Source organism: Aulonocara sp. 'chitande type north' Nkhata Bay, linkage group LG10 (assembly GCF_057382095.1).
Source record: "Aulonocara sp. 'chitande type north' Nkhata Bay isolate Kocher_YH1m ecotype deep benthic linkage group LG10, A_spYH_male_GT1.1, whole genome shotgun sequence".
Taxonomy (NCBI): domain Eukaryota; kingdom Metazoa; phylum Chordata; class Actinopteri; order Cichliformes; family Cichlidae; genus Aulonocara; species Aulonocara sp. 'chitande type north' Nkhata Bay.
In genome coordinates, this window is record NC_141353.1 from 13237266 (window position 1) to 13255911 (window position 18646).

At 40.3% G+C, this 18646-nt stretch overlaps 1 protein-coding gene and 1 long non-coding RNA gene across 2 annotated transcripts; one reads left to right on the top strand and one right to left on the bottom strand.

Annotated features, from left to right (window-relative positions):
• Positions 1-262: 262 nt before the first annotated feature.
• On the bottom strand, positions 263-6874 carry LOC147320367 (uncharacterized). Its single transcript, XR_015131148.1, has 3 exons — positions 6479-6874; positions 5893-6009; positions 263-2361 (listed from the first exon to the last, which is right to left on the bottom strand). It is a non-coding gene; the product is annotated as an uncharacterized LOC147320367 (long non-coding RNA).
• A 6030-nt stretch (positions 6875-12904) lies between these two features.
• gpr119 (G protein-coupled receptor 119) lies at positions 12905-16003 on the top strand. The gene is made up of 2 exons (XM_086307447.1): positions 12905-13409; positions 15318-16003. Exons 1-2 carry the CDS (start codon positions 12905-12907, stop codon positions 16001-16003), a joined length of 1191 nt encoding a protein of 396 aa, XP_086163573.1.
• Positions 16004-18646: the final 2643 nt, after the last annotated feature.

An 18646-nucleotide genomic window follows, 5' to 3' on the forward strand; every position in this document is an offset into this window, starting at 1 on the left:
AAGCAGTGTTTACACAAATAAAACATAAATAAACAAAGTAATGCTAAATGTAATTTCAGGTGGCTAAAAATGAAAACAGTGATCTTAAAATAAAGTTTCATGGAATAAACAATTTTAAACTAGTGATTTAGCTAGGCTACTGATGGTTTACTGTTGTTGCACTTATTTCTAAATGTTTATTGGGTGTTCATCTATACAAATATATAATTAACCACCACAGCTGATAGATCTTCAGGAAAGCTGAATTTGTTTTATTGGAGTTGTACTGTGGAACAGGTCTTCCCCTGAACAGTGTGAAACACGCAGTCATACAAAAGTAAGAAAAGTACATAGTTTTCTAATATCTTTTCAGGTAGCACATTAAATTAAAATCCATCCACAGCATTCAAACTGTGATATATTTAATCACACCCTAGCGTTTTCATCATCATATTTCTTTAATGAACCCTTACTCCTTTATCTTTGTGCTCTCAGTTGTATGGCAACACATATTCGGCTTTTTTTTTTTCTTGCGTGTTTGCAACAGATGAGAGACTCCATTCTCAATAAAACATAAAATCGGCAACTTGAAACAACCCAAGTTTTTATTTTTTTCCGATTTCTTAATGAAATTGATTTTACATACGATGCAAAGTTTTCTTTCTTATTTTATTATGATTTCCTGTTGGATTCTTTCACACCTAACTGCTCTAATGCTAAAGTGTTTGTTTTCTTCTTCTTCTGGCTGCTCCAGAAGAAGCAGCTTGAGGTTGACATATCAGATCATCTGCCCCCATCTCACCTAATCCATATCCTCGTCTTTGACGCCAACCCTCTACACGTCCGCCTTCACTACCTCCTCTGCAGTCTTATTTCCCTCCTGCCTGGCAGCTCCATATTCAACATCCTTTGTCCAGTACTTGCACTATCCCTCCTCTGTACATGTCCAAACCATCTCAGCCTTCTCTTTGTAACTTTGTCTGAGCTGTCACTCTGATTTACTCATTTCTAATCCTTTCATTCCTGATGTAAATCTTCAGCTCTGCCTCCCGGCAGTGCTACCATTTCAAAACTGTACATCAGAGTAGGCCTCACTACCATCTTGTAAACCTTCCCTTTCACTCTTTTTGCTATCCTTTAGCCAAAAATCACCCCTGACAGTCATCTACGCCCACCTCCTCGACTCTGCCTGTGCTCTCTTCCTCACCTCTCTTGTGCATTGTCTAATGGCTGTTGGTTTGCATGGTTGACCCGTTGTATTTAAACTTACCCATGCAACCTAACTACCTTCACTACCTGCAAGTGTTACAAAATAAATTCACTCCCATTACTTTAGCATTAAAAAAAAGTACCCACCCCCCTCAAACTGCATCTGTTTGGTGCTTTAAGCACCTGAGAGTTGCTCATCAGGTAGCTGCACAGCATGAAAACATACTTCCATTAGGGACACAAATAAAAATGCTGTGCACAAATGACATTACCTTTCAAAATATGACACCTGAAATTTTTCATATGATGAAATGTTGATCTACAGTTTCACTTATGTAATAGGAGTAAAGGGCATAAGGGCAACATGGTTCAGCTAACATGTCTAAGGCTTATGTTTCTTGTACAACCGTGGCACATATTTGCAATGAATGAGCCAAGTGTTACTGCAGTGTTTAAGCTTTAGTAGTTAGTCCAGGTTGCATTCACTGGGTTTTGATTATGATCTACTGTCTTGTTTTTATCATTCTCTTTCCTTTTCAGGAGCATCATGCTCCTCTGTTTCTTGTGGATTTTCCTGCATTTTGAACCTGTGAAGACAGCACTTACATCACAGGATACAGTAGAAACAGAACACAAAAACAGCTCTTTGGTAGTTATTAGCAGAGGGAAGAAAGTTTGCGCTTGCATTTCAAACATTACAACTCACAGAGCCTCCCGGAATTTAAATCAGCAAATTTTCGGCTACCCAGATTCTTTTATGTAAATAAAAAAAACTGCAGTAAACCCCTTAAATGCTTTTAAAAGAGGACTGCTGATGTCCTTTCCACATCACTCACATGTCAAACAGCAAATATCCACAATGCTAAACTTCATCAGTAGAAAAATATACATTGGCTAGGTATTCTTCTCCTCTACATTTAAAATATAGTTGGAAAATATCAATAATAAACAAAAACGGGCAGTTGGAGCCAAATTCAAGGGAAACTGAGTGAATGGAAACTCTGCAGTCCGAAAGTTTAGGGATGCATTTCCTCTGTTTCTTCTTCTAGAGGGCATTCTTGATGAAATCCAGCCTTACTTGTTCAGGCACAGGAAGTGGTGTGGAATCACAGAGTGGTGCGCAGCAGCCGAATGGCTCGCTGGTAAAGCTGTTGGACAACTGACACCAGATTCCTAAAGGAGAAAAGACTGAGTTTGAAAAAAAAAAAAACAGGATGGAGAGAGAATCGCTCCAAAATTTAGTGTAGATTCACTTCTTTAACACTACGTCGTACATACTGGTGACCTGTGCTGCTCTTTCAGATCTACCATCTGAACATCTGTGTGATTTTTAAATAGATATACAAATTGTCATGACCAGTGACCACTGATCAGTAGTCACGAGTACCATTCACAGAGAGTTGGCTGCAATCACACCATTGTAGGATGGTGAAAGATGTACCCTTTGGCCCCCTCCTCGATTCAGAGATGGTCTTTCCCTTTTCACGTAAATGGCCTCCTTGACTGTCCGCTCAAACCAGCGTTCCTCCCTGTCCAGGATGTGCACATCCTCACCACTGAAAGAGTGTCCACTGCCCTGTAGATGTAAATAGACTGCAGAGTCCTGGCCTGACGAGGTAGCTCTTCTGTGTTCTGCTATCCGCTTAGCCAGAGGTAGTTTGGTTTCCTCGATGTATAAAACACGGTTTACAATTTGCATATTAATTATCATGACACTGACCTCACAGTGCATTGCTAGTCAGTGGGCTGGTTTCAGTCATTATGCAAATGTAGTTTATAAGGTTGGAAACCTGCAGTCAGCAGAGACTGAAGAAGTCACATGGATGAGTGACGAAACGTTTTCCTACTGAAACCGCTACGTCCAGATCAACAGAATCAACCTTTTGTGATTTCCTTACCTGGATGATTGAGCATAGTTGTTAACAAAATTCTAACGATACCATCTGAATGTCACAGATATTTAGACTCATCAGACCAGGCAACATTTTTCATCTTCTGCTGCTTCAAGATTCAAAGTGTTGTGCCTTTCGGGATGCTTTGCAAACCTTTGTTGTGATGAGTAGTTAGTCACGTTACTGTTGCCTCCCAATCAGCTTGTAGCAGTCTGGCCTTTTCCTCTGTCTGATATCAACAAGGCATTTACCCCTGCTTTTTCAGACCATTCTCTGTAAAGTCTAGACACGGTTTTGAGTTAAAATCCCAGTGGATCAGTAGTTTCTGAAATAGTCTGACAGCAGCAACCATATCATTCACCTTCAGAGTGACTTAAATCACCTTTTGTCTCCATTTTACTGTGCGCAGAATGCTGCTACTATGTGATTGGGCGATCAAATATTTGCAGTGATGAGCAGTGAGTAAACAGTGAGTGTATGTTTTATGGATACTCACTGATGCAATCCTGCGGACCACCAAGCGTCTTTGTCTTTCCTTTGCCTTATTCCCCCCCTTCCTTTAGCAGTCCAGCATGAAGGCAGTTTATAGCTTAAGCAACTATTTTATTCAGACCCACAGTGGAGTGAAGATTACTTATTTACTTTTTTGTGTGTTTCTTTAGAGATTAGTCTGGATTAGAAACTGAGCCTACAGCTTAGCTGCTTCTAGCACAGGCTATAAGGGGTGAATCAAAGATTAAGCAAAATCCTTTGACATAATGATTAATATGTAAAGCTTGAACTTTTAATTGCATTCCTCTCCCTCATTTCCTGTCATTTAGCTACTGTCTGGTTGTTGTAAAGCCATAAACATGATTAAAAACATTATTTAAAAAAATATGTATGAGGTTACTCCGCTGTTTTTCATCTATATCAGGGGTCAGCAACCTTTAACACCCAAAGAGCCATTTGGACGCGATTTCCACGCAAAAGAAAACACTGGGAGCCGCAAATACTTTTTGACATCTAAAATGAAGATAACACTGTATATATTGTTTTTTTACCTTTATGCTTTGTGTAAACAATTAAGGTGTGTTGCTTAAATCCATGAAGTACAGAGAAAATTACATTTTATTTATGTAATTAACACATTTTGAACTCTTAAAGAAATATAACAAAAGGAAAGACACCCAGCTGAACTAAAATAATCCATGTAGGAAACAAAAACTGTTGTGAGCCGCCACCCTTATATCGCCTTTGGGCTTTTGGAGCCTTGACTTGACTTTTAAAAAAATGATTGGGAATAATTAGCACAGACGTTAAGGCGCCTTGTCGCCTTAACGTCTGTGTTATCTATGCTGTTGTGTTGGTATGTATTGGGCTGTGCGCTTTAACACCGGCTGTATATATACCGGCTGTAAATATGCTCTCTCTGTATAGAGAGAGCATATTTCTCCTGTTTTGGCTTCCCTTCACTGGTTTCCTGTTAAATCCAGAATTGAATTCAAAATCCTGCTCCTCACATACAAGGTCTTAAATAATCAGGCCCCATCTTATTGTAATGACCTTGTAGTACCATATCACCCTATTAGAGCACTTCGCTCTCGCTCTGCAGGCCTACTTGTTGTTCCTAGAGTATTTAAAAGTAGAATGGGAGGCAGAGCCTTCAGTTTTCAGGCCCCTCTTCTGTGGAACCAGCTTCCAGTTTGGATTCGGGAGACAGACACTATCTCTACTTTTAAGATTAGGCTTAAAACTTTCCTTTTTGCTAAAGCATATAGTTAGGGCTGGACCAGGTGACCCTGAATCCTCCCTTAGTTATGCTGCAATAGACGTAGGCTGCCGGGGATTCCCATGATGCATTGAGTTTTTCCTTTCCAGTCACCTTTCTCACTCACTATGTGTTAATAGACCTCTCTGCATTGAATCATATCTGTTATTAACCTCTGTCTCTCTTCCATAGCATGTCTTCTATCCTGTCTTCCTTCTCTCACCCCAAGCAGTCGCAGCAGATGGCCCCGCCCCTCCCTGAGCCTGGTTCTGCTGGAGGTTTCTTCCTGTTAAAAGGGAGTTTTTCCTTCCCACTGTCGCCAAAGTGCTTGCTCATCGGGGGTCATATGATTGTTGGGTTTTTCTCTGTATCTATGAAGCGCCTTGAGGCGACTTTTGTTGTGATTTGGAGCTATCTAAATAAAATTGAATTGAATTGAATTGAATTGAATATACATACAGCAACCGTGTGTGAAAAGTAGTCAATAAAGAGATGCTGAAAAGCATGTTCATGGAAACATCGTCGGGTCTGCCGTGATATGTTTACAACGGGACTTCTGCTCCTGAACCTCTGCGCACAGCGTCTGCAAATCGGGGCTGTACGAAGTCACTTTCATCTTTACGCAGAACTGTAAGCTGTCGTCTGTGAGGCGTGAGCGGTGTTTGTTTTTAACATAGTTCACGGTGGAGAACAGCTGCTGACATAATGTGGATCCGAACATCCAGAATTGTCTTACCTGGGGTTGAAAGTCTCGATAAATGCACGGCGTTTCGGTGGGTATATCGGCTTCCGCAAGTGTGACGCTTATTTTGAGCGATCAAAAAAAATAATAGAATATAATTTTATATTTATATTTCAATATCACAATAATCTTCCAGTTTAGAACTACAAGTTAAAAAAGTACTAACAGAAATAAAATACACTTCAGCTACTTACTTATTAAAAAAAAAAATAATTATTTTCCCAAACCACGCAGAGCCGCACTAAAAGGACTAAAGAGCCGCATGCGGCTCCGGAGCCACAGGTTGCCGACCCCTGATCTATATGAAAACGCAGACTTACCGAGCTCCGGCAGAGAAGCAGTTGTTGCGGTTTGGATGGAGGCAGAAGAGCGAGGCCACGCAGTAAACACAGCACAACAACATGGACAGCAGGCGCCTCTTTAAAGACATCTTCAGTCTGGCAAAACACAGAAGCAACAGGTAACACTTGAAAACTTGGCATTCACCTCCAATATGCTGTTTACACACGGGGTTAAAAATTGCAACAAAAAAAGTAACATTATTATTATTATTACATTATAAAGTGTTTCTTCTTTAGAGACTCTAAGCTTGTAAAACCTGTTCAAATATCTAATCTTGAATGCTACATTCTATAATTCATTCACGTATTACGGGTTGTACGGAAGCCCCAAATGCAATTTCATTGTTCTCTGACAATGACAATAAATAAATAAATAAATAAATAAAAATAAATAAATAAATATTAAATGATGGAGGGAGTGTGAAAAAATATATGTGACAAATGTTATATCATGAGCTTAATGCAGGAATTCAAAGTCTACTGAAGGTCACACTGTTGTGTATTAGCCCAAAATCCCCTGTCCTCCATCATCCTGACAGCATCACTCACACAACACCATCCTAACCTTAAGAGTTGTTCTCAGAAGAAATCTTTACTGACAGACTGATATTCCAAAATTTAGAAAATCCTTGCTTTGGTTGAAAACAAAAAAAACTCTGAAACTCCTTCAAATCAAACCCCAGATGGAGAAAATCCCTCGCTGTGACTGTAGGAGTATAAACACAATCAGAGCTCCCTGGGCGGGAGGGCTGCTGGGCACTGGGCACAATTACTGCTGACCCACGCTTTGTTTTTGAACGGTCCTGAAAGGTCTAGCAGGAGTGAATAACATTCTCACATTGTGTGTGTGTTGGAGCTATTTTAGTGTGTTGAGAGGGAGGGTTGCATGTGATAAAAGAGAGATTCTTTCCCCTCAGGTTGCTGTGGACTAAGCTAGTTGAACCTGTGTCCTGCTGGTGTGGGCTCACAGACGAGGTGTGACAGCAATCAGGCTGGACTGACATATTCAAATCAGGTTTTGCAGAGTACATATAAATAGTTTTACAGGATTCCTGTCCTGATCTCTCTGTTAGCTTCATTTGTCATGTATAACATGAGACTGTTCACACTGGACATATGGAAGTTGTAAGATGATGATTTTAGAATCACTGATTTGTCGGCCTTGGAAGTATCAACAGAGGCTTTTGAGGATAACAAAACAGTATAGACCCAGTGATTGTGTCACATTAGGAACTCTGCACTGCTATTGGTTCTCTGTTCTGATCCTGCAGGAGGTTTGCAACTGTGTCTACGGGCTCTTATGTCTGTCACATGTACTTAGTGTAAATATGCGCTCATCTGTGAAGAGAGCACACCTGCCAGTTCTGGTGTTCTCTGGTTGATGCCAGACAAGCTGCTCACAGACCAGTATGATGCAAAGGTCCCGCTAAAGGATGCTGGGACCACAAGCCAAGCTTATGCAGTTAGTTTCCTACAGTTTGGTTAGAAACATTCCCATGAGTAGCCCACTGCCGGTCATTTTGTAGGCCTCTGACAGTGTGCCTATGTTCTTCCTTGCACATAAGAGCAGATATGGGTCTAGGCCTAGCCTTGTTGCCTTGTGTATTTATTGTTTGAGTCTCCCCTTTCTCTTTGTTTTTACTGTGTATGCCCTTGTTCTGTCTTCCTTGATCCCACAATTTAATTCTTTCTTGCCCCATTCCCATCTTTTTCTTAGACTTTGTTTATTTTCTCTTTTGTCATCAATAACGTGCTTTTTTTCATTAAAACTGTCTGAAACTCATTGCCTGCTATACAATGACGAGGCCACAAGCAAAAAGCAAAATTAGAAAGAAAAAAAAATCACTAGGAATAAGAAAAGAGCAATGGTCTTTGGTCACTGCTTGTGAAACCATTCCCCCTTTTGGGGGTTGGCTTCTTGTTGCTTCTGTGGCACACCTGTCATTAATTTCATTTACATTAAAAGCAGGTGAAGTGGATTCATACTGGTTTATGCTCCCTAGCTGGACAGATCCCTTTATCCCTGAAGCTTAACCAAACATTAATTTTCATCTTCCTGGATATGAATGTCAGCATGCAAATGTAACATGCAATAGATAAAACAGGAGCTTCAATAAAGAGGCCACAACAGATTGTAGGTTAACTGATTATAATTAATAAAATGTATATTAAACACTTAACTTTCTTATTTCTTAAGAGTTATCAAAGTCCTTTGTTTTCCAGCCAGAACTCCAATAAACCAAACTAATAATCTGCAGAATGAAGCCCAGCAGCAGTCTTCACACCTGCTGGCAATCAACCTACTTCTCAGTTTGTGCCTCTTATCTGATTGGCTGTTGCCTCCTGTCCGGTTCCCAGTTTTCCCAAGTCACAGCAACATTTTCCTGTTAGCAGAAAACACAGGGTACTCATCAGTATAAAAGGAATTTGATTAGTTTTGCAAAAACCATAAACAAAATCTGACTTGAAAAGTCTTTGGTGCTAAAGTTGTAAAAAATTGCAAGAAAAAGTAATAAAAATAGTTTGAAGTGTTACAAGACAGGCTGAATGTAAAACTCTGTACTAAAAATTTCATTGCAATCTATCCAACAGTCACCTTGTTGTAGTCTAGACCGAAGGGGTGGATGGATCAGCTGATGTAAATATTTCATTGCATGCACGGTACCCCCCCTTCATCCCACACCCCAAAAACATGCATGGCCCTTGGTGGACAAACAAAGAAGCAAATACTTGCATACTAGCAAATACTGCACAGTTGTGAAAAATAAACTATGGAGTCACTTTTTTTATTTTGATGTTTTCCCTCTCTAAAAACTCTGTTGAGTAAGGTGAAAGCTCAAGTGGGGTGCTGTTTCTGGTGACTGATAATATGTCAGTAATTGTTTTTTTGTTTTGTTTTGTTTTTTTTGCATAAGGAGACAAGATTTATTCCATCCATATATTCTGGCACTGTCAGGGTTGGTTGAAGGAGGACTCAAATGCATGACTTTCTGAATGGAAAAACCGTGTTTACCATGAAAAGAAACTATGAAACAGTGCCAATAATCCACAGTGCATGCGTTCCTAATCTGGATGCCATGATTCTTCTCGTTGATACGTGGTGATGCTTTGTCCTCCTTGGTGCCTATGTACAACAGTGTGCTGCTCCCACCACACATTTCCGCAATCTACCTAGAAACAAGAGATGCCGCAGTGAGTACAGTCCCATCCACCGGCTGACAAAAAACACTCTAACCATTCCAACAGGAGATGAAAACACAGTGATATGAGTTTGAGAACTAACTGCATAACAATCCCAACTGCCACTCCACTGTTCTCTTAAGTAGGCCTCCTTGATTAGGCAGATCGTCAACAGGTGAGTGATTAATCCCAGGTGTGGCTGGCTCAAAGGCAGGAGACTCTACAGGCCTGGCGTTGCAGCTAAACTAACACACCACAACACACACACACAAACGTTTACACAGGGAAACGAGGGACCAGGAGCATATCACACCAACAAACACATGAACCTGACGCATGACCAAAAATGACACATGAGCCCCTGACACACACGGAGATGCAGAGGCACATTGGCGACATAGATTATCCACTTCATTCCAATCAAGAAAACACTGATGCCCATCTTCTTTTTGTTTTTCAAGAACCTTTCAAATTTATTCTCTTCTATTAGGTAATAATATGTTCTGCATATTCGCTGAGACAGAGCGAAACGCAAAGCACAAGCAATGTATGAACAAAAGTGAGTGAATGCAGCTTAGTAAGGCATTTATGGAGACAGATAGGGGAGAAGAAGAAGAAGTAAAACCTGAACGTATCATGGAACAGGCTGTGCTAGTTTATCATCATGACACTGTGACTTGTTTTTCATTAAACATTATTTGTTTATATGTATAAATCTATGACTCTTTGAATCTTGGGAACAAAAGTACCATAAGATCACCCCATAAGGAGGAGATTGGACTGAATGAATGTGAAAATAAATTTGCCTAACTTAACATTTAAGTTGCACTAATAAATTTTCAATAAACAAAATGACTAATGAATGTGATTTGGACATATCATTGTACACTGAACCTTTCTATCCAGTCTTTCTATATATCTAAAAGCTCCTGCAAATTCTGATGCTAACTGCAAGTCTGCAGCTGAGTCACTTACACCTCTCGTCTCCAGAACTTTTAATGCGTACAGTGCCTGCTTTCAAAATCACTGCATTGTGAAAAATGAAGCATTATTTAATGAAAACTCTCATCAGCACATCTGAAAATGTAGACTTTTATATATATATGTATATATATGTGAGTCACACTGAACTCAGCTGCAAACTTAAAAGTGATAACTTCTACACTTCTACACTCAAAAATATGATTCTGCACCCTCAATAAACATGCAGCAATAACTTTGATTAAACACAGCTGAAATATATAAAATCTAACGTTAATATATTTAAAAATAATAATAATCATTAAGGAAATGTGCCTTTTTGGCAGTACTTTATTAAAAACATGAAGCCTGTTACACATTAAGCATGGGTAACAGGTAAACAGACTATGAAGCTAATCATTACCATATTTTGATAAGATTTGATCGCATTATAGTGATATTTTTCTTCAGCTGGATATAGCTGCCATTTGCAGGTTTTAGAAGCTGGTGTGATGCCAGGTACTGTTTGAAGTGTGTGCAGAGAGAAAGCATCATTAGTCTGATCTATTTGTGTGTGAATCCTAGTGGAAAATTGTCCCATCAAGCCAGATGTCTCTCCTGGGGACTCTGGAGCCAAAATAGGATGCTAGCCAGCAGGGTTGGAGTTCAACTAAGCCCATTCAGCACTGCACATTAGCTGCTTCTGCTTTTAATGTTACCGCGTCACAGGTAATGATCAACAGAAAAAAACAACAGCTTAATTCTTAACACAAAAGTCTGAAAATGTGTCTCTTTTCAGCTCCGCTGTCACACGTCCCCGTGTTATTGCACTTCTGGACACTCAAACAATAAACCTGCAGTCCACAGGGCAAAATTTGCTTGGATACATGTGGTGATAATATGCTATCACAGTACTCTGAAATGTAATATAATGTATGCTGCTGGCTTTTTTATGGAGGAGCAAACTGGATGAATCAACATAATCCAAACCATTGTTTTGCTTACATTTTAACTGAAAAGTAAATATCTACTTTATGTGGTTTGTTTTGTTTTATTAATGTTGCTCACAGTTAATTTCCACATGTGCATCCTTTTACTCTCTGTAACACTATCACCAAAAGGGAAAAACACCCCAGGTGCTCAGCAAAACAACACATTCATTTATTAAAATAGGAAAGATATTTACCATTTTATGTGGTAGAAAGTTTCATTATAAATATGTTAGGAATATTAGCATTTTTACATACCTATGATATCTATAGTTACAGTTAAATTGTTCAAATTTATGGGAACTTTTAAGGGTCTGTTTTAGGTGGAAGCTCGTTTCCTCTGCCAAAAAAACCCCAACCTTGTTTTTGTTTTTTGCACCTCATTTTTCCCTCAATATTGTCAAAATTATCTACACTGATTTACAGATGTTAAGCCCAAAATTTGTCTGGTAGATGCCCCAATAAATGTTTTCTTTTCCACCCATGAAAAGTTTCCATACTTTAAGATTTTGTTTCTGAAAAAGCGCTGTAGCAAAATAATAGTTATTTGATGTAACTCCAGTTCCGGCATGTGCTACAAAATGTAGCTGTTTGCTGTCACCAGAGGGCAGTGCCAAAAATATGTGCAACAACCAGTAATGTGTGTTCCTCTTGTTCATGTTTGGAAGTCATAGGCAGAGAACATCTGTATGAAACCAAGTCTTAGAAACTCTCTGCTTTTGGCAAGTGATTGAGCATTTAATTTAATTCCATTGTATTAGTTATTTAGGTTGGCACCAAGTCTGGCTCCACTCCTCCAATAACCACATAGTGAGCAATAGTACTAATACCCGAGCCAACAAATTTACAGAAGTACAGAAGTTTTAAACCTTAGCTTAGCTTTGACAAATGTGCTTCACAAGTAGCGATAAGGTGGGAAAGCACAGTTACTAGGATGTGTGTTTTTCCTTTAGTTGTTTTTTGCTATAAATAGTGATATATATAGTTTAAAGTTGAGTTAAAAGACTGTATTACACAGCCTCTTCTTACATGTTTCTCACAGTCGAACTAAAAAGCTAAATCTTATTTGGTGGTTTACTATTATTAGTTACTCACCCACTGTAAATGATTTATGTCTTCCCTAAAAGGAAGCTTTAGTGCTAACCTGCCCTAGTTAAAAAAAACAACCCTCTCGATTAAAGATGATAAATACAATAAAGTGATTATGAAAGTAGGAATCTTCCGGCATGGAAGAGAGAGAATGAGAGAAGAGGGGAAAGCTGGGACAAGGTTCAACCACAAAGAGGCAACAGCAGCAGCGGATGAGCAGTGAAGGGGATATATGTGCTCTCTACGATGGTGTGTGTGTGTGTCTGCAGACTGTGTGTGAGAGGGGAGGGGATAAGAGAGACCTGCTGATATTGTTGCATTTCTGTCCTCCTTCCATTAGTTGAAAGGATTTTAAGGATACAGCCGAGTTTGCCGAGATCCAATGGATGCTTTTCAGAACAAGCTAACTCTCTTAAAGTTCTTTACTGCAAGCTAGATTCATTTAATGGGGAATTGTTGAGAAGATTCTTCTGCTTGCGGTGATTGAACGCACGCTTCTTCAGTTTAGTCACATTTTTAGCCACTGGACTGAGTACTGTGATATCTGATGTTTCATTTGGTACGTTAAACAGCCTAAAAAAAGTTCAAAACTTGTTTTTAAGGATCTTTGCGAATTTTTTTTTTTTTTTGCTAGATTCACGTTTTGTGTTTTGACGTACAATGACTGTAAGAGTTAAATCTCTGATTGTGATCACAACAATATTGGCCCATTGCAGCTATACACTGGCTTTGTGAATTTAACCGGACAAGCATACGTCTTAGCGCCTTTTAGGATGACTCCTGACAACATAGGCTCCAACCAACCCACAGTGACCTCCTTTGGCCACTCCCCTTGGGTGATGGGTATGATGCTCAGCGTCGCCTCTTCCCTCATCATCTCCACAAACCTGCTCGTGGCAGCTGCTTTACTTAAGCTACTCCTCAAGAAGTGTAGCCAGAGCTGGTGCTTTGTCCTCAACTTGGCACTCGCTGACAGTCTGGTTGGCGTAGCCATCACTGGCCTGGCCACAGAAGACCTCAGCAGGAATGTCAGTCTTGCTGATCGTCCCTCAAACACTACGCCTTCCACTGGCCAGGACAAGACCCGCTGCCTGCTGCGAATGGCATTTGTGATATCACCCTGCATAGCATCCATCATGTCCATGTTTCTCATCTCACTGGACCGCTATGCTGCCATCAAGATACCCCTGCGATACTCGCTGCTGTCTGGGAAGGGGACGGCAGCTGGAGCCTTGCTGGTTCTGTGGATCATTTCACTCACCATGGGATTCATGCCAGGTGAGAAACAGAAATGATCAATCAGTGTGTTGAAATATGCAGAGAACTGTGCTTTTATGTAATCTAAAGGCATATGTAAGAAGGGGCTATACAAGGTTTAGACTCTGGATTTGACCTAAGAGTTCAAATGCTCCTCTTTGAAATTTCTACCTGGAAAAGAAAAGGCCCAGATTTAGTCACTGCTCCAAAACTGTAAGTTCAAATTATATACCACTGGACTTTACGGATGAGAAACACAAATCACAAATGTACTTTGTATTCACCTCGAGAGTCCTCGAGGAAGGCTTTTTCAGGATGTTGCAGATCACATTGAGATTGCCTGTGTGCACTTTTGAGTGTGGCTTCCTTTTGACCGATACGTTTCTATCATATGAGTATTCAGGGTGTTTTACTCCCGTAATGAGAGGCCTACAAGCATGCACAGTAAAATTTGAACAGCTGCAGTCCAGTGAGACAGATCATGTAACTCCATTGTTTCATTCCTCTCCAATGGCAAATCTAATAAGTGGCCTCTTGCAAGTGTTCCATTCATCTAAACTGCAAAAGCAACAAAAACTGATGTCACTGCTTAATATGAAACTCTCAGTCCAAGCTTTTGTTTCTGCATGTTCTCCTCGTGTCTTCTTCTTCTTCGGGCCTTTATGGTCGCCACAGTGGATCATCTCTCTGAATGTCCTCCATCACTACATCCATGAGCCTCCTCTGAAGCCTCCTCCTCCTTTCCTCCTGCACCACTGACCTTTCCTTACCACCTTCTCTTCCCAGAATTTCTCCTTAGCAGTCCTTTGCACTTCCTGATTCATTAACTCCTCCATCCATCATCCACTCTTTCATTCATCAGAAACGAGCCTTCTATTTTCTCAACACACTCTCTTTACTTGTTAGCAAGTTTATCTCTATTCTTAACCACACTAACCTGTTACACGTCCTTTGCAGCTTGATGAATCTCTCCAGAGAATCAATGGAAGCCATTTTTTTCCTTCCTTGAGGTCAAGTCTCAACTCATTTAAGCCTTTTACTTTCTTTTTTCCACCACTCTCTTTGCTTCTAATTCACCTGGTCTCCTGCACACACAACAGCACCAGAGGCAGTTATTAATCCAAGTCCTGACCGATTTGTGGAAATCTCATTCTGAATGATTTGCATGCTTGATTTGACCAAGATCTTATGCCCGATGCTCTTCCTGACACAACCCTCCACATTTACCCTGGCATGGGATCGGCACTGGGATTACACTGGCTTGTGACCTGGTTGTTTGTACTCCTGGTGCGGTGCTAAGTACCTAATTTTTTAGTATGAGCCCTTAAATACTGTTTTTCTACCCATCTTTTAACACTGCTAGTGTTGTTTTGAACAGATAGCTTAAGGAATACCAATTAGATGAATGCCTAATTAAGGCCCTGGCTGGTGCGGACCTGCATGTAAGGGTTTGTACTGGCCAGATCAATCAACCTGATGCAAATACACAAAGTTAATGTGATGCAAAACCCTGCCAAAGGCTTTTACATTCTATTGCATTACATTCAGCCGGCCTACGTTTGGAGGTAATGCACCAAGAAATGCAATTATGTGCTGTTAAAGGGAGAAAAAAAAAGACTCAACAAATGTAGGCAATGCAGGGTTGAAGTATTTTTATAGAGGATACTTTTTCATAGAAAAAGTGCAGACTCATTGTACTGCACATATATTTTTCCCTTCAAAACAGTCACTATTTTCTTGGAGCCAGTGTAGTGTTGTCTCCAGGGTCAAGATACGCTGCAATACTATAAAAAGAAAGGAAATGAGTTATTACAGTCACCTTGTTATTTCTAAAATGTATGAAGTTTTTGCATTGTTTGATTTGTAATCTGAGCATATCAATATATAAAGAATATATTAAAAAAACACCTCATGTCCTCTTGTCCTCAGTTATGGTGCGGCAGCTGCAGGTGGAATCAAGCTATGATGGCTTCTGTGCCTTCTTCTCTGTGATTCACAATGTGGCCATCGTCATTTTCCTCAGCGTCGTCTTTTTCCCAGTGCTCGCCATCTTCATCTACATCTACCTGGATATCCTGAAGATCGCCAGCAACCACCAGAAGCAGATCTGCCGTGTCAGGCAAGCAAGCTCCTGGAACGGTGACCACCACAGGCAACATAGCCAGCATCAGCCTCACCATTCATATCTGAGGATCAGTTACTGGAGTCACGTCAAGGCCCTGAGGACGGTGGCGGTGCTCGTGGGCTGCTTCTTAGTCCTCTGGTGCCCCTTCTTTGTGGTGTCCATAGTGCACATTCTTTGTAAAAGCTGTGCTCTCAAAGCTGTGATTGAGAATCATATATGGCTGCTGGGACTCTCCAACTCACTAATCAACCCTATAGTGTATGCCATTTGGCAAAGGGAAGTGCGGCTGCAGTTGGTAGCCATGTTTTCCTGCATTACAGGCAGCTCATTGGCAGCCAGAGCAACTGTCACAGAGAGAGGCGACCCACAACCAAATGTGCAGACTCAAGCCTCTGCTTCTAGAAGAGACACACTAAACCCTGCACTCTTGCAACCAATCACCAATGATGAAGCTCATGCAGGACCACAAACGGCCACAACAAGTCTGTGAAATAAACTGGGAAACTCGAGATATACTACAAAAACACATGTGAATGATTCTCTGAGGGATAAAGCATTGATTAATAGGCTTTGTAACCCCTGAAGTACATTATTATTATTATTATCACTAAATATGATGCTTTTTTTAAGTACCATATTTGCACCTCAGGCTTCAATGTGATTTCACCCAATTCCTTCAAGCCTGACTACGAACAGGCCACGGAGCTAATAAAGTTCAAGTCAAAACTTTTGCTTTCTTTGTTTGTCTAATTTAATTATTTGAATTATGCTATAGTTCTGATGCATATTTGATCTGCTTAATCTGTATAATATTTTGGCAGGGAAAAAAATCACAAATATCATCTGACAGTAAAGGGGAAATCAGGTTTATTATGTCATCGGTTTTAACCATATATTTATTAGTTATGATAAATTATGAAAAACCAGGGTAATTCCTGAAATATTTAGGAGTGAGGCCAGTACTTCTCTTTGGTACTCCCTGTGCTGAATGACTGTAGGAGGGAGAAATGTGAGCACAACAACATTTATGTATAACTTGGATATTTATTCCGTTGCTCCATGTGAAACGAGGGGTCAGAGGTCAGTGATAGCAGGGGGCAGGAAGTTCAGTGCTTCAGTTCACAGACTTTGACGTGCACTCCTGATAAGTCTGGAGGGGTTCAGACCAGTCCCAAGATTAGAATGACTATAATTACCGAATATTTACGCCCTTTATGCCCACTTACTGCAAGCCTGATATTCCACAGAGACTCACAGAGGACATTGTCTGTGTACAGCCTGGAGAAATCCCACAAGGACGTGGGATGAGAAGCCTGTTAGAAAGTCAGTATAGAAGTCTCTGGAATCTCCTGGCTCTCTATAAATGACTTTGATGTCACACCGTGGTTTGTGGAGCCATGTTTTTACTTTGATAATTTCTGCCAACATCCATGTCAGTTTCTTTAGCCAGAAGTGTTCATATTTAGATGACGGGGTGGAGTGCTAAGTTATCAGACTAACTGATAATTTGTCAAAATGCTGATAAAATACTGGAATTTCACTCACAAACTCTGGAGCACATCACAGTGGTCTGGTTAGGTCCTGGGTTCAAATCCACCATGTAGCTGGGGCCCTTCTGTTTCGAGTTTGCATGCTTTCCTGTGCCTTAATAAGCTTCTTGAATTGGATGGGCAAAAGAAGGTGGATGGATGAAACTGCAGCACAGAAAACTACAGAGCAGACCTTAGTATTACACAAACAGTTGTCCCACAGGTAGGTCCTGGCAGGAGGGACATGTGTGCAGTAGCTAGCACTACCACCTCACAGCAAGAAGGTCCTGTTCTCCCTATATCAGTGTGGGTTCTTGTGGTGTACTCAGGCTTCCTTCCATCAACTGGCCCTTGATGTAAATGTGATTATGAATGGTTGTATGTCTCTGTTAGTTGGCCCTGTGATACAACCAAGGTCAAGAGGTCGACCAGTGATACAGTGTTTACACTTTACCTTTCACACAAAGCAGCTGTACCAAAAGGACATTAGCTTTTTACATCAAAACTTCACTACAGAACTTGGGATAACACAACAGTGTTGTGTAGTGGGGCTCAGGTGATCGATCCCAGTCTGTATGTCTCGGGCAAGATACTAACCACACGTTGCTCTCCGATGCATCCATCGGAGTATGAATATGTGTGAATGTTAGATAGGAAGCACTTAGAAACAGCGTAGAAAAAAGTTCTTGGGTGAATGTACAAGTTGAATGTACAGCACAAAAGCGCTACATAAGAACAGGTCCATTTACAACCAGAACATGTAGCAGTCTTCAGTTACAGTGACCACACAGTCAGTTAATGAGCTGAAGTGCTGCCACTGTTATTACACAAGTAGTGCAGTTAGCTCTTAAGTGATTATTAAACTGGCAACATTCACAAGAGTCTGAAGAATTCTCATCTTTTTAGGACCTAAATACTCTTAGTTGCTATAAAATCCTTTTAACCATCATTTTGATAATTTTACTGACAAAATCTTCAACTGGATAAAGATGGAAATTTCCAGATTTATCACAGGAAAAAACAAAATTGACAACCTTATCTTGCATTTAAAATTACAGCCTATGGCTTTAGATATGCAGCATCTCTTTGGTGAAAAGTAAACTGAAGTCATACGGATCATAAACAACATGCAGCTGCATGTCTGGAAACAGGCGGAACTGATAACGTTATCAATTCTCTCGGACACATTTTGTTTTCATCCTCTTTTATTACATCCATGTAATTTCAGCTGATGACTCTCAGATAGCCGATGAGCCGGCTGTTTTTCGGAGTAGCAGCTATTGCAAATGTAACATTTCATACCTGGATAACTGTTCAGTCATGGAGACTTCCTTGTCTACTTAAATCTTGAAATTACCGTCCACTTTACATGTCAGCAGTCTGTATCAACAAGGCAGTTACACCAGCAAATGTCAGAGATTTCAGCATGAGCTTAGATAGCTGACATTTACTTTAGACTGATAGGCTGCAGCATCTACATTAAGCATAATAAGCTCAGCTAAAAATTGGAACAAATATTTGTCATTACATCATGCTGCTCTGTGCCAGCATGGTCACTCAGATTACTTTTGCCGTAGACATCACTCATTATAGTTACAGTGAAT